A 21397-nucleotide genomic window follows, 5' to 3' on the forward strand; every position below is an offset into this window, starting at 1 on the left:
AAAATGAAGATCACAACCCCTTTGGGACAGATGAGTGGGCAAGTGTCCTGTGAAAACAAGTTTATTGAGGGGGCATTTTATTACAGTGACAAAGGATACAGCTTACATAGTTTCATGGCAGGGATATTGGTTCAATATGCACTAAGATAGCTTGGTCCTCTAATAATAGCAGATTTATAGTGTTAGCCAGAGCTAACCTGAATGTGTTCTACAATCTTGTTTTTAAAACTTCCTATTCATTCTTCTGCTAGAAAGTCTTGTCTGTATCTGATGGCAATATAGTGTTTGCTGAGGAATTTATAATAATGTTTAATACACCACAAATAACAAATAGACAGTGTTGTGCAGTGGTAAGAACCCTGAAATAGAAGTGAATAGACCAGGTTTCACATCTCTGATATATTCTGTGTGTTATCTTGGGTAAGTTGCTTTCATATATTTGTGTCTCAGTTTTTTTCCTCTGAAGAATAAGTGGAATGCATTTGATAATCTCTGTGATGCCTTTAAGTTCCAAAAGAACTTGAATCTAGTCTATATAAATTTTTAACAGCTTTATATGGAAAATGCATACCTATGATCTTCACAAATTAAAATTCTGATGTAGCTACTATGCATTTTAGAGGAATGAATTGTACATTTTGTGATAACTAACTTATCCTGAAATCTTTTCATCAGAAAATCATATAACTACAAAATTTTAGAGCTAGGGAATCTTGGAGGTAAAATAAATTCCCTCATTTTATGAGTGGGGAAATTGATGTCTAGTGAAGTGGCATTTTGCCTGATATCACTCCTTATAGTATTGATTTGATTACTATGCCCAGTGATAACTCAGTCAATGATACTGGCAGTTCCCAATTGGCCAGTGTTTCACAGCTCCTGGCAGGCTTTTATAACTCCCATAACTGTCATAGGGAACTGAGTTCCCAATGTTTGGAATTCAGTTGATTTGCCATTGCCCCCTCCCTATAACATAGATCATGAGTTGAATTTTCATTGGGTTATTCTTATTATTCATTATTGAAAATAAATTATGCAACACAAGTGTTTAGTTTTTAAAAGACTTACTGGACATTGCTGGGTCTTTTGTATTTATTTTAATCTTCTCTTTCATTTAAGTAAGTGCTTTGTCCCTGGTTTAATTTCGAGTATGTCAGTACTGTTCTATTCTCACAGGCTTCTGCACCCAGCTCCCCTTTACCTGCCCTGTACTGAGTTGTGTGAATTTACTTAAATTGCTGACTTTTTTTCTTTTTATGTTTTCTCACCCCTCTTTTGACTCTTCCCTTTCTGTATATGATAGTTCATAGTTCAAAAATCTTTTCTAGTCTCTCTGACCTCTTAATTTAAACATCATTCTTTTTGGTGACTCTTTTAAAGATGTTTTCATTTTCTTTGTTTTGTTCCTTATATCTATCTTATTGTCTGTTCTGAATTCTAGTCACCTGTTCATTAGTTCTTCCTTCTTTATTTTCTCCAAGTTATTTGTGGAGGTAAAGCTTCTGGAGTACCAAATTTGAACACCTTCTTCTTTTTTATTGAACTTGTAGATCTCAATCTATCCTTAATATTTTCCATTTTTGGTAAGTGGAGCTTTTATGTTGTGCTTCTCTCTTATAAATATTAACTCATGAAGGAAGTGGTGTGATATGGTAATTCTGTATTGTGAGCCATGAGGCTTGTTCTTCCCCTCCCCTTTTACCTTTATTACTTATAACTCCAAAGACCAGGTTATTCTATCTCTGGTCTTATATTCTTAAGCCCACAGGTTAACTGCCCCCAAGCACTTATATTTGTCCTCTACTGGGGATGGTATTTAGTCTTTGGAGGTATAACCCTTTTCCCAAAAAATATGGTTTCTTATTGTGCTAATCCTTCCTCCATTCCAATGGAACTCATTATAAGGCTATTGTTTCTTGCTACAAATTGACATGTTCACTCTCCCTCCCCCCAACCTTAGGATTATTTCTTAACAGTGACTAGACTCAATTCTATCCCCTGTACCAGTCATTCTCTTCCTTTGTTTTCTCCAACTCTCCCAGAACCTCCTCCACTCTTGTTAAGAGACTACATAAATTACTGTTCCTTTTCCTCTCTCTTTTGGAATGAGTTAGGGGGCATCTCCAGGACCCCTTAGTCTCTTTCCTCCCATCTCCTAACTAAAATGACTTGCCATTATGCTATCACTCCCACAAAATATACTAATTCACTTATTGGGAAGTATGACATTTAGTCTGTGGAATATTTATTCAGATCTTCCTTCTCTTCTCTTGATTCTTCAAGATACCATTAAATTTTTTAGCCTCATTTTTTTCCTTTAAAATGCCCTCAATCCATGGTCTTCTTAAAATAGCATGTAAACTGGGGAGAAATTATTTCATTAGTATTTTTCTGATACTTGTACTTATATTTACCTTCTTGTATGGATGCTTTTCTTGTTTGAGGTGTTTGCTGTGCTCTGCTTATCTACCTCTGAGGGTTTTTAAATGTTTGGGTTTTTTTTTTGGAATTACTTTAAATCTCATTAGTTTAAAAAAATTCATTGATAATTAGACTTAGCTTTAAAAATATATTATTTTGTTTTGCAAATTGTGCTCTTTTACTTTTTGGCTTATCTTATTAAATTCCTTTCTCAGATTCCTTATGTCTACAAAATAATCCCAAATTTTTTTGAACCGATACTCCCCCATTGCTGAAGGGTTTTTTCTTGGCTGCTTACAAAATTGGTTGTTTAGTATTGAAATTATGAAATTTGACCATTATGTGTCACTAACTGGAAATATTCTAAGAATTCAATCAATAAGTACCTTCTTTTTGTGTTAGAAGTCCAAGGCAGTTTTACTATATTATTTGCTGAAGTATAGCATTTAGACATTTCTATTTAACATATTTTTCAGAGATATTTATGGTCTTAAAGTTATCTCTTCTAAGCTAATCTACACGGTCAATCACCTTGGCATGTATATAGAATTAATATGTTCCTGATAGTTACTGAAGAATAATATTTTAGGTAGGAGTTAGATTCTAAAATCAGCACAAAAGGCAAAAAAATATACAGTCAAAATTATTTTGAAAATTCCTTTACTTAGTCAATCAGTAAGCATTTGTTAAGCACCTGCTATGTCCCAGGCATTATGCTAATCTTTGGGGGTACAAAAAGGAGCAAAACACAGTAACTGCCTTTAACCAATCTATATTTTAAAGTGCTTATATGTGAAGAACGGTGATAATCACTTGGGGTTACATAAAGAACCGAAAGACAGTTCTTGCCCTGAAAGAGCTCACAATCAAGCAGGGTAGATGACAAACAACCAAATATATAAATACAAACCTGCTAAACAAGCTAAACAGGAACTAATTAAAAGAGGGAGGCCACTAGAATGAGGAGTTTGAAAAGACTCATTCAGAAAATAGGATTTTAGTTGAGAATGAAAAGAAGCCAATAAAACCAGTAGGAAGAGACGAGAAGGGAAAATATTGTAGGCATGGGGAACAGAGAGAGAAAATGCCTTTATCCAAGAGATAGATTGTTTTCTTCTTGAAACAGCAAGGAGGACAGTGTCCATGTATCATAGAGTACATGGTGGAAAAGGAGGTGTAAGAAGACTAGAAATGCAGGAGGGAGCTAGGTTATGGAGCGTTTTGAACACCAAACAGATTTCATTTTTCATCTTGGAGGCAATTGGGAGCCACTGGAGTTTATTGAGTCAAGGAGTGACATGGTCATACCTTGCTTTAGGAAAATCACTTTTTGGCTAAATGGAGAATGGATTGGAGTGTGAAGAGATTTGAGATAGGTGGAACCACCAGCAGACCATTGCAGTTACAGAGATGAGGTGATGAGGGTCTGTACCTGAGTGGTAGCAATTTCAGAAGAAAGAACAGGGCTTATTTTAGAGATATCACAAAGGTAAAATCATTGGCCTTGGTAACAGATTGAATATGGGGAGTGAGAGATAGTGAAGAGTTGAGTATGGTGCCTATCTTGTGAGCCTGAGGGACTATTAAGATGGTGTTGCTTTCTACAGTAACAGGGAAAGTAGGGGAAGGACTGGAGGTCATAGTGTTGACAAAGAGTAGGGTTTGGTTTGATAATGCAGAGGGAGAGAGAGAAAACTAATAAAGTCAGATAAGGTAATTTCCAAGTTCTTGAACATGAAGGTAGTATATTTGTGAGTTATCACAAGGTCATGTGTATGTCAAAGTGATATGTTTGCTGTGGCTAATGTAGGGTGAAGAAGTAGGTTATGTAAAACGAGTAAGTTGAAAACTTAGTGGTTAGCATGTTTGTGAGAGTATCACTAGGCATGTTAAAGTCACTTTGTATGAGGATAGTAGTTGGGGAGGAGAGAAAGATTGTGAGCCAGGTATTGAATTCATTCAGAAATAGTGACCTAGAGGTCTGTAGACAATAGCCATCAAGATTCTGATTAATTGGAAGATGTGGTTTGTATGGATCTCTAAGGAGAAGAGGCAGGGGTGATAACCTGGAGAACAAGCAGTATTCCAACTTGCCTGCCTTAACCAGTGAGCCAGGGAAATGATTGAAGCTAAAGCCAGTACTGGAAAGGGTGACCAGGGATGCTGTGTCATTAGGGCAGAGTAGGGGATTCAGGCGTCTGTGATTGCCAGAAGGTAGAAGGAATGAGAGCAGAAAAGATTTAAGATGAAGGCAAATTTGTTATCTATGAAACAGGTATGCTACAGGGAAAATTGAAGAAGTAGATAGATTGTGAACTTCTTGAAGGCAGGGGTTGTCCTTTACCTCTTTTGGTAGGTCCACCTCTTAGTGCAGTTCCTGGTACATAGTAGGCACTTAATAAACATTTATAGATTGATTGATTTTGGGGTGGGGGATTTGAGGGATAAGAATAAGGAAGGGGATGCTGAGGAATAGGGAATGGAGTTTGGAGAATGACCCATAGAGGTTTAGAATCACTGTTATATATAGGGTATGACCAGTTGTATGTATGTTAATAATTAAGTGGAAGATGCCTCTCCTCTTCCAAGAGGAGACTAGAATTTGGACACAAGATATGTGTAACATGACATGGAAGACACATGGTCAGATAAAAGACTGTCATTTCTCCTCTCCTCTTCCTGCCAAACTCTGGAGGTAAGGTAGGAGATAGAAGTTAAATCTATGCAGCATGAGATAACTGTCTTGCAACTTACTTACTTACAACTGACTTTCCTTTTTTTTCTTCCCTCAGTGGACACAGGGAATAGGAGTTGGAAGGCATGGTGCTCAGATAGATGGTGTCTTATCTCACCTTTTCACACAGATGTGAGGGATTTGGCACAGCAGGAAGTAGAAGTATTGTGCACAGTTAGATAAAAGGTGATGTTTTAATAGGAAAGATCAGTTTAGTATCTTCAAGAAGTCGCTGCTGGAAAGGGGTGAATGTTCCTTTAAAAGAAAGCATTCTACATTTAAGAAGATACTCCCTTCCGCTACTTTGCATTGCACATAATATCAGGTTTTTTCTATTTATTGCTCAATTTTGCTGCCTTTTTCTCTTCCTCCTTTTCTTCATTTCAATTGTTTTCCAGTAATGTCTGACTCTTTGTGACCCCATTTAGGGTCTTCTTGGCAAAGATACTGTGTAAAGTTATTTCCGTAACACAGAAGACGAGGCATATTACATTTCTCCCCTCATCCGAGGTTTTCCAGTACCCTTAAGGAGGTTTGGGGGTATCTAGGTTCTTTGCCAATGTCTCCAGTCCCACCAGTGATTTTTCCTCAAATGTAGTGGATGGGTCCCCTAAACCCCAGTTCCATTTAAACACTAACAGTTGAATAAACTTTTGCAAAGGAATATTTACTTTAAAGGTACAATCATAAGCACACAAACTTACTCCCCCAATACAGGGATCTTATTTCCTCAGCCCCTAATAGCACCTCCATCTCTGGGGAGAAGAAGAGGATTTGATTCATAGTTTTACTTCATTCCTACAGAGCCCAATCCCAAGTTCTATGTCCTGAACTACTTTTAGGCTCAAATTCCAGGCACCCTGGCTTCTCTGGAATTCTTTGCTAGGTTGGCTACAACATCCCACCTGAAATCCTAGCTTCAAGTTTGCCATGGGTCAAATTCGTGGTCTGGTGGAGATCAATGCCAGAATCTAAAACTGAGAAGGACAAATGAAATATTAAAAAGAAACATCCCTAGGCCCATTTCTTGGAGCTAGAGAGGGGTGTTTAGTTCATGGTATCTACACAGTGGGTAAACTATGATCTTTACTCTTTTGATGCAGCAGGAAAGTCTACACAGGGAAGAAAAAGAGAGGCTGTCATAGTGTGACCAGTTTTAAAGATGCAGCCTATTCTGGCTATGCAGACAACAATCAGAGGCTACTCACACCCACATAGTAGGAAAGTGCAGAATTCAGGGTTCCTCTATGTTAGGAGATCTAGGAATGTTCCCAAGGCCCCTTATATTTACATGTTGTCTCCCTCATTGGAAGATGAATTCCTTGAAGGCGGGGACATCATTTTCACCTTTCTTTGTATATATATCCAGTGCTTAACATAATAACTTGCACTGACAACCTCTAAAAAGTGCTTATTAACTTATTGGCAGAATGTTTTACTATGAGGCAAAAGAGGATATAAAACAGTCAGATATAGTCTTCAGCTTAGCAGGAATGCTATGAAAACAATTAAGTCTGTCTCCTTTATTAGCAGACTAATAGATCATGAGTTGGTATAATGAAAAAATTCCAGAATTATCATGGCAAGGTGCTCACTTGAGAAACACGTTGAGACATCCTCAAGAACTGAGACCAATTAATGCAGCAGCAGAATCATATCATCTTACTCTTGAGGGCACATTATAATTGAGGAGCAAGTGAAATCACCTAAATTATTTTGTTATTTCTCTTTTTATATGTAGTTTAATTTGCATAAAATAATGTGCATTAATGCCATTCAATCATAGTGCCTTTTAATTCTCTTTGTCCAAATGTTCTTCCATATTTTTCTAATTCTAAATCTATTATTTTTCAGAGCCTCTTACTTTTGAAAAAGTTATTCTCTGCCAAATTTTCTTCAACTTCCCATGCAGGGAGGTAAACAGTTCAGTTCCATTGAATCCCTTATGTTTTCTTTTTGCTTTTTACCTCTTAAGGCTTCTCTTGGTCCTTAATATTGGATATCACTTTTTTGTTCAATTTTGGTCTTCTTATTATGAAAGCTTTTCCCTTGATTTATTATACTTAATTTCACAGGCTAGGTGATTCTTGGTGATCCTTTGCCTTCTGGAATTTTATGTCCCATGACGTCTAATGCTTTAATGTTGCAGTTGCTAAGTGTAGTGTAATCCTGATGGTGGTTCCTTGATATTTGAATTGTTTCTTTCTGGCCGCTTGCAGTATTTTTTTCCTTGAACTGATCTGTAGTTTGGCTATGATGTTCGTTAGAGTTTTCTTTTGGGTTCTCTTTCCTGAGGTGATCAGTAGATTCTTTCAATGCTTCTTTTGCCCTCTGGTTCCAGGACTTCAGGGCAGTTTTCATTGGTAATTCCTTGAAAGATTCTGTCTAGGTCCTCCTTTTGATTATGGCTTTCTGGTAGTCCAATGATTCTGACATTGTCTCTCCTGGATCTATTTTCCAGGTCAGTTGTTTTTCCAGTGAGGTATTCTACATTTTCTTCTATTTTTTCATTCTTCTGAATTTCTTTGATTAATTCTTGATATCTCAGAGGCATTAGTCTCCACTTGCCCAATTCTAACTTTTAAGAAGTTCTTTTCCTCAGTTAGCTTCTCTACTTCCTTTTCAATTTGGCCAATTGTACTTTTTAAGCAGTTGTTTTCTTTTTCCAAGCTGTTGATTTTTTTTTTCATAATTTTCTGAAATCACTCTCATTCCTTTTACCAACTTTTAAGCTCCTTTTTGAGCTCTTCCATGAGTTCTTTCTGAGCTTTTCCCATTTTTCTTTGGTGTTTGCCCATAAGGGTTTTGACATTGTTGTCCTTATCTAAGTTTGTCTTGGTCTTCCTTATCCCCATAACTCTCTATAGTCATATTCTTTTTTCTATTGTTTATTGCTCATCTTTTTTTTGGCCTTTTCCCTTTCTTCTAAATTTGAGCTCTGCTCCTGGAATGGAAGGGGTACTGTCTCAGGCTTCTTGTGCCAGAGGCTACAGCCCCTGGCTGCTTACTTGGTGCTGCACTGATGTTGCCCTGAGGCCCATGGGGGACCTTTGTACCTGATGATGAGCTGAGACGGTGGGGTGGGAGGTAGCTGGTGCTGCTAGAGGCTGTAGGGGTCTAACAGCTTACCTGGTGCTGAGCTGGGGTCCTAGTGCTGGTGTCTGGCATGTGCTGAGGGTGGTGGGGTGTTTCTGTGTTTCCCCAGGGCTGCACTGAAGCATGTGGTGGTCTTGCTGCTGGAGGTTGCCTGTTTGCCAGGCTCTAAGCTGAAGCCTGTCTGGCAGCTGGAGGTTAATTTTTTGTCCAAGGCTATGTTGGAACATGTCATGGTTCTCATAGCCATGGTTCCCCTGGCTATGCTGAGGCACACGGTGGTGGGGAGGGCGTTCTTGTGTTTACATTCACCTGCTCCACCTCACTCGGGCTCAGGATCACCCACTGGTTCGCTGAGGTGGGACTTGCTGCTGGGTTGCTGGGATGTTTCCTGTCCTGGAATGTGCTCCCCTTTTACTTGAGTGAGATAGATGATTCTTGCTGATCTTCCAAGTTTCATGGGTTAAAAGATTGTTTTGCCCCATCTTTTTGCTGGTTCTGTTCTAGGATTTGTTTTGGGGAGCTATTTTGTCATTGTTTGGATGTGAATATGGGAGAGGTGTGATGATTTGCTACTTACTCCACCATCTTGGCTCCCAGAAGTCAGAAGCCCTTTTCTCTTTTCTTGTCTTATGGATTTGGCTTTCCTTACTCCAAATTTGGCATTTATTTTCTTCTTTCTGATGTTTTTAACTTGATACAGTGAATGGAAAATAATCACTTTGCCATCTTTCAGTCCACAATATTCCTTACCCAGATTTTATTTTTATTGCTATCTTTTGTCTTTACCCCATCTGCCTTTTTCATTTTGTCCCTCATAAAGAACAATTACTTATAACAAAGTATAAAGAACCAAAAAACTAGTTAAGCAAAACTAACTAATATGTTCATAAAATCTGATGTTATATGCAGTGTTCCACAGTCATAGTCCTTTCCCACTCTACAAAAAAGTAGAGAATGGTAACTTCTCATACCTCTTCTTTTGTGCCAAGCTTGTTCATTATGATTTCATAGTATTAATTTTGACTGATTTGGTATACATTATAGTCTTCTTGGTTCTGCTAATTTCACTTTGTTTTAGGTCATATATGTCATCCCATTTTTCTGTGTTGTCATTATATTTATTGTTTCTTACACCATGATTGTATTCCATCATTTTTATGTACACAACTTGCTTAGTCATTCTTCAATTGATGGGCATCCATTTTGTTTCTAGTTCTTTGCTACAGACTGCTGCTATAAACATTTTGCTGTATGGAGGGCCTGTCTTTTGTCATCAAATTCCTTGGGACATATGCCTAGTGGAATACGCGAGTCAGAGATTTTAGACCCTTCCTTTAAATAATTCCAAACTGCTTTTCAGAATGGTCAAACTCACAACTCCATCCAGTAGTACACTAGTGTGTTTTCTCACAAACCCTTTAACATTGACTGTCCTCATATTGCATCAACAATGCCAATTTTCTGATGTTTTTATTTGGCTTACTTTTATTATTAATAACCTGGCATCTTATTTTATGTGGATATTGATAATTTGCAGTCTCACTGGTAGCATCTTTACTTAGATTTTTAGCAAACACTAGGCAAAGTCTGTTATGTTATTCTTGTGAACAAGGAAATGGGCTAGATGACAATCTAGTAAGGTAGATTTATTGTTGTTTGAATGACTATGTTTGTTAATGAATCCATGTCAATTTGGAGGGATGTCTTTAATGGATCTGTCTCTGGTCTTATTATATTAAATATTTTTCATAAGTGACTGGGTATCCTGCAAGAACTTGACATCTGAAGTAGTACTCTGACTGGGGGCAACCCAAGGTGGCTGGAATACCCCAACATCTTGATTGGCGATGTCTCAGTGAGACTTTTTTCTTTTGTTTCTTTGCTTAAATTATTTTTTTCAATCAGAAAAAGTCTGCCTTCTTTCTCTTTCTACCCCCTCCAATAAAAAAATAAGGAAAACAAAACCTGTTACAAACATCTATAGTCAAGCAAAAAAAAAAATCTCACTTTGGCCATGTCCTGAAAATATGTCTCAATATACACTCTGAGTCTGTCACCTTTTTATGCAGAGGTGAGTAGCTTGTGGTAGTCCTCTGACAGCAGAGTTCATCATTGTTCATCAGAATTCCTGTCTTTCAAAATTGTTTGTTTTTACAATATTGATATTATATAAATTGTTCTTCTAGTTTTGCTCTCTTCACTCTTTATCTGTTCCTATAAGTTTGTGTAGGTTTTTCTGAAGTTTTTCTCTTCATCATTTCTCACAGTACAATAGTATTCCATTATATTAATATGCCATAATGTGTTCAGCCATTCCCCAATTGATGGGCACTACTTAAATTTATAGTTCTTTGCCACTACAAAAAGAATGGCTACATATTTTTTTGGTACATATAGATCTTTTCCCTCTTTCTTTGATGTCTTTCAGGTATATAGACCTTGTACTGTTATTGCAAGGAAAAATACAAAGCAGGCCTTAGAAGAAAATGTATATTTTTAAAAACCAAATAATAGAAGAAAGAAAAAAAATTGACACTCAATTGAAAAATGATTAATAAAACAATAAATCAAAAACCATAAGCAAATGTGAAAAATAGAAATTCTCAAGATAAGAGATAAACAAAAATAGAAATTCTTAAGATAAGAGATGAACAAAAATGAAAACCAATAAATCTTTAAAGAAATGCAAAAAAAATTCTGTAAGTCAAATGGAAAATAACAAGTGAAAGGCAAAAAAGCCATAAACTCATTGAATTAATAAAGCTAGGAGGTCATTTTAAAAACCCAATAATAAAACATCAAATGAAAAGAGAAGAAAAATAAACTTCCTATGTAGCAAATGAAAATTGAGAATTTATGACAGGTGAGGAAATTAAGAGAATTATTAGAAACTATTTTTCCTAGTTATGTACAAATAAAATAGGCACCTTAGGTGAAATGGACAAATATTTATAAATTATCTAAAAATTACTGAAACACTAAATACACCAAGAACTGAGAAAGTCATAAGGCATACTAAAAAATTAACTGGAAAAAATAGCTTCAGTGAAGACGCAGCATATAAAATAATGTCACAAAAGTCATTGGCTTTTTTGTATAGTACCAACAAAACCCAACAGGGAGAGATAGAAAAATAAATTCAATTTAAAATACCTACAGAATGTATAAAATATCAGAGGTTTTACCTACCAAGACGTGCATAGGAATTTTATGAATACAATTAAAATATTATTTACAGGAATATAGACTGGTCTAAATAATTGAAGAAATATTACTTGCTCAGAGTTCGGCCATGCCAACACAATAAAAATGTCAGTATTACTTCAATGAATAGGAGATTCAGTGTAATGCCAATGAACTCTGCAAAGGTTATTTTATGTAACTTGAAATATAAAAATTCACCTACAAAAACACAAGGTGAATAATCTCAAGGGAAATAATGAGAAAAAAGTGGGAAGAAAGTGGCCCTATAGTATTCAGACTTAAAGCTTACTACAAAGCAGTAATCATTAAAATAATTTGTTACTAGTTGAAAAATAGCAAAATTGATCAGTGGAATAGATTAAGTTTACAAGATCCAAAACCAAACAAATATGGTCATGTGACATTTAATAAACTCAAGAATTCCAATTACTTTGGTAAGAACTATTCATTGCAAAAAAGTTGCTGGGGAAGCAGGACAACATTATGGCAGATATTAGGGTTATATCAAAATTTCACACCACAGAATACAATAAGCTTCAAATGGATGCAAGATCTAGATTATTAAAAAGTCATATGAGAAGCAAATTATAAGATGAAATACCTTTCACAGCTATGGACAAAGTAAGATTTCTTAGCCAAAAATGATCCAAGGACATAAAATGTATAATTTTGATTCTATGAAATTGAAATGTTTCTGCATAAACAAAATCGATGTAGTGAGAATTGGAAAGGAACTAAGGAAAAATCTTTACAACAAATTTCTGCTTTCCAAGATATGTAGAGAATTGACACAAATATCAAAGAATAAGAGTCATTATCCAAGAGATAAGTGGCTAAAGGTTATGAACAGGCAATTCTCAAAGGAAGAAAGTCAGTATATCCACAACCACATTAAAAAACATGCTCCAAGTCACTAACAATAAGAGAAATGCAAAGTAATGCAAAATAAAAACTTTGAGCTTCCAGCTCAGACCCATCATATTGTAAAAGATGATGAAAAAGAAAATGATAGTTGTTGGAGGGCTATTGCAGGACAGGTACACTAATGCTCCATTGCTGAAATTATCAAATGGTCCAACTATTCTAGAAAGCAATTATACTCCTATAGTCATTAAAATTGTAGATATCAGGTGGTTATTCATCCTATAACATGAAGATACCAAAGAAAGAATAAAAGGACCCATAGATACAAATATATACTGCAGATATGTACATATATTTGTGTGTGTGTGTGTGTGTGTGTGTGTGCGCGCGCGCTCACGTGCGTGCAAGCATGCTGCAGCACTTTTTGTTGTGGGGGAGAATTGGAAACAAAATGGGACCCTAATATTTGAGAAATGACTGGATGACTTGTGGTAAATGAATGTAATGGAAAAATATTATTCCATAAGAAATAATGTAAAGGGAATATATAGAGAAACTTGAGAAGACTTATATGAACTGATGGTGAGTGAAGTGAGCAAAACAAAGAGAATGGATTGTACAATATCTACAACATTGCAAAGAAAAACAACCCTGAAAACTCAAACCTCTGTTCAATGCAATTACCAATTATGACTCTTGATAGAAGACTGTTAATGAATAATTATTCCTACTTCCTCACTGAGGGACAATGAACTAGAGGTGAAAATCTGATACATATTTTAGATGTAGCCAATGCACAGATTTGTTTTGTGTGGCTCTATTTATTTGACACAAGGGAAGGAATTTCTTTTTTGGAGGTGGTGAGGGACTTAGGGAAGATTTGGCAGAAGTGGTAGTAATTCTAAAAACAATGAATAAAAGAGTATCAATGAATCATTAAACAAATAAATAGAAAAGAGCAGAAGGAATTTCAGAAAGGGGCACAAACAGGACAGTGTCAGAATCACCATGTTGATTTTGAATTATAAAAACAAAATACTCCAAACTATATATAGAGAGGATAAGAAGGCAAACAAAATATGTACCAGAAATTCAGTTTTATATACCATCCTTTTCTAATTTTTCTGTACATATTGAAAATGATCATGTTAGTAAATAATAATTAAAATAATTTGATTTTTAAAGAGTAAATAAAAAAGAATACATATTGATAAATTGATTCTTACCATCTATTAATATCTAAGTCTTTTGCATTGTTGTTTCTGATTCTACTACTCTCCTAAAGCTGATTATGTCAAAGTTAGTGATAATCTCTTAATTGCCAAATCTGAGGGCCTTTTCTTTGTTCCCATTCTCCTTAGTTTCAGTGCTGCCTTTCTTCCTTTTGACTATGGCCTCCTGACTACTCTCTCTTCTCTTTGCTTCTGTTTAACTAATCTCATGGTTATTTTCCTACCTATATGACTTCTCTTCATTTACCTTTCCTGGATCATCTCCTTCCTCCTGATATGAGTAGCACATCTGCTGCCCTAAATTCCTTATTTTAACTCTTCCAACCTGTCTAAGCCTATCAGTTCATAAGCTAGTCTATTTTCTCTCTACATTCATTCTCCTAGGAGCAGAAAAGAGTGAAACATGAGACAGAAATGCCAGTGCATTCACGGCATCATCATAGCCACAGTCTGAATGTGGAGATAAACTTGTCCGCAGGAGCAGCTCCTGGTATCTCTTTTTGCCTGGAGGCTGTGTCACAACATTTCTTCCTCACCCCACCCCCCAGCAAAGAGATCTCCAACTGGAGTTCTCTTTTGGAGCCTTTTGTATGCATACTCTGTCATGGCTCAGCAGCCAATTAAAAGTCTTTTCATCATGCATGTAAGTGTACAGGAAATAATCACAGAATAATTGCACATTCCTTAAACTGGAGGGCAGGCCCTTTCATTATACACCATTGCACAAGTTTCCAGAATCAGGCTCACCAAACCACCCTCTGTGGTTTGGCAACAGGGAGAGAATGAAGGACATGCCCAAATGACTGTATCCCTATTGACCAGTACCCTATTACAGAGAACATGTATGTAAAATGCTTTGCAGTCTTTGAAATACTATATACAAGTCAAATATGATTCTTCTACACACTGGGTAGGGTTTGTTTAATTGTATGGACAAAAAGACATCTGTTGTGAGACAGTATTTTCCTGAAAATAGCCTGTAACATGTTCATATAGATGTGCACATCTGATGCTTGAATTTTCATTGAAAATTCACTCATGAAGAAAAATTTCTTCTTCATCAAGTCTTCAATATGATTTATTTGTTTGGTTGAAACTTCATGTCTATTTTTTCATTATTAGCCATTTACTTTTAATTGGCACATCTGCTTCCCTAAGTTCCTTATTTAGACCATTCTTCATAAGTAAGAAATGAAGAGTTGGAAGAAATAAGAACTGGTGTTTATATAAATGGTTACCAGCCTTTTCTTTATCATCTTTCAGGTCTTATAGAAATCTGCCTGATGCATCCTCTAGATGTGGTGAAAACCAGGTAAGATTCTGCTTAAACAAGTTTTATTGACTTTGGATGATATCCAAATTAAGATCTGTTAGAAAACTAAATGCCAGGACTTGTCTCAGTCTGGTAACTTCTCCTTCAAATGGCATTTATATTTACTTCTTTCAACAAAAATACTACGTGACAATCCAAATTTGCAGAGCATAAGGCATTCCTTTGTTAGGGTCATATGAAGGTGTTCGATATTTTACTGTCTTCATAAGATAGTATTGTGGATATATTCATGTAAATGCTAAATTTATCAAAGTGACAGTTAATTATGAAATAAAATTTTCATAAAGAATTGTACATAACAGATTATCATTTTATGGCATTTTATAGTTAGCATTTGGTGACTCAAATGTTGTTCAAAGAATTTGCTCATGAACCTGTATGACAGTATAAAATGCTTCCAAGAATAATAGATAAAAATCAGAGTAATTTTCCTACTGTACAAAATAAGTTCAGCATGACCTACTGGGTTATGACCTATGGAATTTTAAAAAAGATTTATCCTGAGGCAGGATTACTAAGATTAAAATAAGAAATGTACTATATGACTTTAAATTATACACTTCTATTTGGAAATGTTCTTTTTTAACTTGCATCCTGACCTTGATCAGGTAAGAGCTTATTAAAAACAGTAACTTGTAGTGGCAGTTATGGTATAAAGTCCAAGAAAAATTTTCAAACAAGAAAAATATCCCCAAATATAGGAAAAACATTACTGACAGGAAAAAGAAAAACTAAAAGAATCTGCCACAAAAATTCTCAGAGAAAAAAAATAACTGACCAACATTTCACTAAATATGTAATCCTAGTGTTATTACCAGCAGTCAATCTCTTGTGTCAAATCCTGCTCTCTTCACTGTGCCTTGCCTGGTTTCAACTCCACAGAACAAGATATCCCTTCAATCTATATTTAGATTTCATCAGCTAATTTTCTGGAGGTTGATAGCATTTTTCATCATAAGTTCTTCAACATTGTCTTGAATCATTGTATGGATCAGAATAACTCAGTCATTTATAGTTGATCATTGTATAATGTTGCTGCTACTGTGTACAATGTTTTCCTAGTTCTGCTCATTTCACTTTGTATGAGTTCATATAAGTCTTCCTAGTTTTTTCTGAAATCATCCAGCTTACAATTTCTTATGGCACAATAGTATTATATCATGATCATATTGCCACAACTTGCTCAATTATTCCCCAATTGATGGACATCCCCTTCATTTCCAATTCTTTGAAACTACAAAAAGAACTGTTATAAATATTTTTTATACATACAAATCCTCTTTTTTCTTTCACTTCTTTGGGATATAGAACTAGTGGTGTTGTTACTAGGTGAAAGGATACAGTTTTATGGTCCTTTAGGCATAGTTCCGTATTGTTTTCTATAATGGTTGGGCCAGTTCACAACTATATTGCCAATGCAATATTCACAGTGCTGATGGCGACTATGAACATGCTGGTGTAGTCCTGAATCTCAAAATATAACAGAGCCTATATAGAGGACAGAACCAAAACATTTGGCCAGAAAGCCAAATCCCAACATCAGTGAAACTAATCCATCATAGCAACAAAGAAGTTAATATACATTATCACAATGGGGAGCAACACCCTCCCAAAGCCTTCCCCCTGCTCTAGCCTTCCCACAAACAAAAACTAACAGCTAGCTGCCTACTTGCCTGAGCTGCCTGCTTGCCTGCTTCCTCTCTCTCCTACCACTTTAAGTGCTCCAACCAACTTCCTGCTCCACCCTTCCTGTTCTACCCATTCAGTAAGCTCCTCCCACCACATGTGACTTAAGCAGATCACATGGGCCTATTAATGGATGGGAAAGATCTTCCCATTAAGAAAAAATACATTATCAATACAACAATTCCACCAACAGTACATTAGTGGCCCAGTTTTTCCACTTCCCCTCCAACATTTGTCATTTTCCCTTTCTGTCATTTTATCCAATATGATAGGTGTGAGGTAGTAATTAGAATTGTTTTATTTCTCTAACCAGCAGTGATTTAGAGCACTTTTTCATATGACTATAAATAGCTCTGATTTCTTCTTCTGAAAACTGTCTGTTCATATCAGTTGACCATTTATCAATTGGGGAATGGATTTTATTTTTTATAGATTTGATTCAGTTCCCTATATATTTGAGAAATGGGGCTTTTATCAGAGAAACTTGCTGTTAAATTCACCCTCCAGTTACTTGCTTGCCTTCTATTCTTGACTGTTTTGGTTTTGTTTGTGTAACAACTTTTTAATTTAATGGAATCAAAATTACCATTTTTCTTCTTCCCTTATCCGAAGATCTGATGGATAAAATTTTCCATGCTCCCCTAATTTGCTTATGATATCACCCCTTAGGTCTAAGTCATATACCCATTTTGACCTTATCTTGGCAAATAGTGTGAGATGTTCATCTATACCCAGTGTCTGCTTTTCAGTTTTCACAGCAAATTTTGTCAGATTGTGAAATCTTTCTTCCAACCTTGGATTTTTTAAGTTTATCAAAACTTAGATTACTATGGCCATTTACTGCTGTGTATTATGTATAAGTAATCTATTTCACTGATCCACCACTCTATTTTTAGAGAATATCAGATTGTCCTCAGAGTCACAGCTTTGTGGTGCAGTTTGAAATCTACTACTGTTAGGCTGCCTTCCTATACATTTTTTGAATTGCTTCCCTAGATACTCTCGACCTTTTGTCCTTTTAGATGAATTGTGTTATCAATTTTTTTTAGCTCTATAAAATCATTTTTGATAGTTCATTGGTTTGGCACTGAATAACTAAGTTAATTTAGGTAGAATTTTCATTTTTGTCTTGGCCTACCCATGAACAATTAATATTTTTCTACTTGTTCAGATTTGACTTTATCTGTGTGAAAAGTGTTTTGTAATTGTGTTCATATAGTTCCCGGATTTGTCTTGGCAGATAGACTCCCAAGTATTTTATGTTGTCTGCAGTTTTTTAAGTGAACTTTCTCTTTCTATCTCTTTCTGCTGAACTTTTTTGGTAAAATACAGAAATGTTGATGATTTTTTAGGTTTATTTTATATCTTTCAATGTTGCTGAAGTTATAAATCATATCCACTAGTTTTTAGTTGATTCTCTAGGATTCTCTAAGTATATTATTCTAAAATTTGCAAGGAGTGATAATTTTGCTTCCTCGATGGCTATTTTTATTCCTTAAATTTTTTTTTGTCTTGTATTGCTATAGCTAGCATTTCTAGTACAATACTGAATAAAGCGGTAATAATAGGCATCCTTGTTTCACCTCTGATCTTATTGGAAAGGCTTCAAGGTTATTCCTATTACAAATTATGCTTGCTGATAGCTTTAGATAGATCCTACTTATTTTAAGGAAAACTCCATTTGTTCCTATGCTCTCTAGTGTTTTTAAAAAGAATGGGTGTTTCTAAAGTCTGGACATATACACAAAAATGCATATTTATAGAAATGAAATGAATGAAATTTTCCACAACATTTTATTTAACTGAAATATTAACACCTTTTCAATATGATTTCCATCATTTGTGTTGCAAAGGTTGATACACTTTGCAACATTCACATGAACTCAATGCAATAACTCCACATTGCCGTCAATTTTAGTACATTCACTCTTTAAGTGTTCAGTCAAGTGTGTTGCATCTGTGATTTTCATTGAGTACACCTTCTCCTTTAGCATACCCCAGAAAAAGAAGTTAAGTGGGATAAGGTCTGCTAATATTCCAAATATTTCAAAATATGCATTTTTCCTATGCGTTCAGACTTTAGGGACACCCTGTATTTTGTCAAAAGTTTTTTTTTTCTGCACCTTTTGAGATAATCATATAATTTCTGTTGGTTTTATCATTGATAATGTCAATTATGCTGATAGATTTTCTACTATTGAACCAGCCCTGTATTTCTGGTATAAATTCTAGCTGATCATAGTGTATGATTCTGGTGATATATTGCTATAATCTTCTTGCTAGAATTTTATTTAAAAATTTTGCCTCAATATCCATTAGGTAAATTGGTCTATAGTTTTCTTTCTCTGTTTTTGCTTTTTCTGGTTAAGGTATCAGCACCACATTTGTATCATAAAAGTAATTTGGTAGAACTTCTTCTTTGCCTATTTTTTTTCAAATAGTTTATGTAGTACTAGAATTAATTGTTATTTAAATATTTGATTGAATTCACTTGTGAAGCCATCTGGCCCTGGTAATTTTTTCTTAGGGAGCTCATTGGTGTCTTGTTCAATTTTTTTTTCTAAGATGGGGTTAAGTATTTGATTCCCTCTTCTGTTATTCTGGCTAATTTATATTTTTGTGACCATCCATCCATTTCACTTAGATTGTTGGATTTATTGGCATATAATTGGGCAAAATAGCTTCTAATAATTGGTTTAATTTCCTCTTCAATGGTGGTGAATTCACCCCTTTCATTTTTGATATAGTTAACTTGGTTTTCTTCTTTACTTTTTAAAATTCAAGTTAACCAGTGGTTTATTTATTTTTACAAGTTTCTTTAATAAAGGTCTTATATTTCAAATACATAGGGAACTCAGTCAAATTTATAAAAATAAAAGCCATTTCCCAATTGATAAATGGCCAAAGGACATGAATAGACAATTTTCAGAAGAGGAAATCAAAGCTATCTATAATCATATAAAATGATCTTAGGGTGATCATTTATAGCTTGTTAGATTTATTTTCCTAATATAGGTTTATTTAAGTATTTTATTTCCTCTTCTGTTAATCTGGGCAATTTTTATGTTTGTAAATATTCATGCATTTCACTTAGATCATCATATTTAATGTCAAAAATTGGGCAAAATAGAATTTAATAACTGTTTTAATTTCATCTTTATTGGTGGTCCATTCACTGTTTTCTTTTTTGATCATGGTAATTTAGTTTTCTTCTTTCTTTATTCAGAGTGTTATTTTTTTCTTCATTACATGTAAAAACAATTTTAACATGTTTTCCTTTGGTAATCTTTGAGTTCCAAATTCCCTTCCTCCATCCTTCCCCTCCCATCTCCTTGAGAAGGTAAGTACTCTAATGTAAGTTATACATGTGTAGTCATGTAAAATGTCTTTACATATTTATCATCTTGCAAAAGAAAACACAGACTGAAAAAAGTCCATTATCACCACTATTATTCAGCATTGTACTAGGAATGCAATAACAGCAATATAAGACAAAAAAGAAATTTAAGGAATAAAAATAAGCATTGAAGAACCAAAATAAAGAAAGTAAAAGAGTATGCTTTGGTCTTCATTTAGATGCCATCAGCTCTTTTTCTGGAGGTGGATAGCATTTTTTTAATCATAAGTCTTTAAAGATTGTCTTGTATCATTGTACTGTTGAGAATAGCTAAGTCATTCATAGTTGATCATCAGACAGTATTACTGTTAGTCACACAATAATCTCCTGGCTGTACTCCGTTCACTTTGCATGAGTTCAGATAAGTCTTTCTAGGTTTTATTGAAAGCACCCTGCTCACCATTTTTTATAGTATGGTAGTATTCCATCACAATCATATACCACACCTTGTTCAGCCACTTCTTAATTGACAAGCATGCCTTCAATTTCCAATTCTTTGCCACCATGAAAAGAACTGGTATAAATATTTTGTACATATTGGACCTTTTCCTTTTTCCTGAACAACTGAATAACAACAACAGCAGTAGGAGCAACAGCTATCATGATCTCAAAAAAAGCAAAAGTAGATCTAATTAAAAGACATAATCTGGGAAACCACATTTTGCTAAAAGGTAATGAAGTAAAATAAAAAATTTTCAAGTTTCTCTGATAATGGCCTCATTTCTCAAATATATAGGGAACTAAGTTAAATTCATAAAATGAGTCACTTTGCATAATCACTTTGACAGTAAAGATTGATTGAAGTGGTGAGAGACTTGAGGCACCAATTAGAAGACTGTTGCAATAGTCTAGGTGGGGGGGGGGGGGGCTAATGGGGTTTTAACTAATGTCCTAGCTATGTGAGTAGAGAGAAGGGGTCAGATGCAAGAAATGTTGAGGAGGTAGAAATGGTAAGATCTGGTACTAGAATGGATATATGAGATGAAAACAAATGAGGAGTGGAAGAAAATGCAAAATTAACAGAAATAGGGACTTTTGGAAGAGGAGAAGATTTAGGTGGAAAGATTGTGAGTTTAATTTTAGACATAATGAGTTGAATATTTCTATTGGGTTTCCAGTTTGAAGAGAAAAATCTAAGAAATTATTATAAAATATTTGAAAATTCCAGGAAAATTTTCCATAAGTATTAGAAGCAGACAGTATAGTTTGAGAGAATCTATGGAATGCCAACAAAAAGAAACCCAAGGTTTAACTCACTGGGATATTTTCAGAGTCAAATTTCAGAATTATAATATCAAACAATAAATTTGGCAGTCAACAAGGAGGGGGGAGCTTATATAGCCAAAGACAATCAAAATATCATACTATTGCTATTTATTATAATAAATGAAAGAAAACCCAAAATACTTGGTTTATAACCCCCCAAAATA

The 21397-nt window shown here is 34.9% G+C and overlaps 1 protein-coding gene across 1 annotated transcript in view; it reads left to right on the top strand.

The window, feature by feature from the left end:
* SLC25A21 (solute carrier family 25 member 21) overlaps window positions 1-21397 on the top strand; it is a 765710-nt gene that overhangs the window by 391173 nt on the left and 353140 nt on the right. The window contains exon 2 of the mRNA XM_036752803.1: window positions 14815-14863. Within this exon, the coding sequence (XP_036608698.1) occupies window positions 14815-14863 (49 nt within the window). The remainder of the gene's footprint in view (window positions 1-14814; window positions 14864-21397) is intronic.

The sequence above is a fragment of the Trichosurus vulpecula genome, chromosome 3 (assembly GCF_011100635.1).
Source record: "Trichosurus vulpecula isolate mTriVul1 chromosome 3, mTriVul1.pri, whole genome shotgun sequence".
In the NCBI taxonomy this organism is placed as follows: domain Eukaryota; kingdom Metazoa; phylum Chordata; class Mammalia; order Diprotodontia; family Phalangeridae; genus Trichosurus; species Trichosurus vulpecula.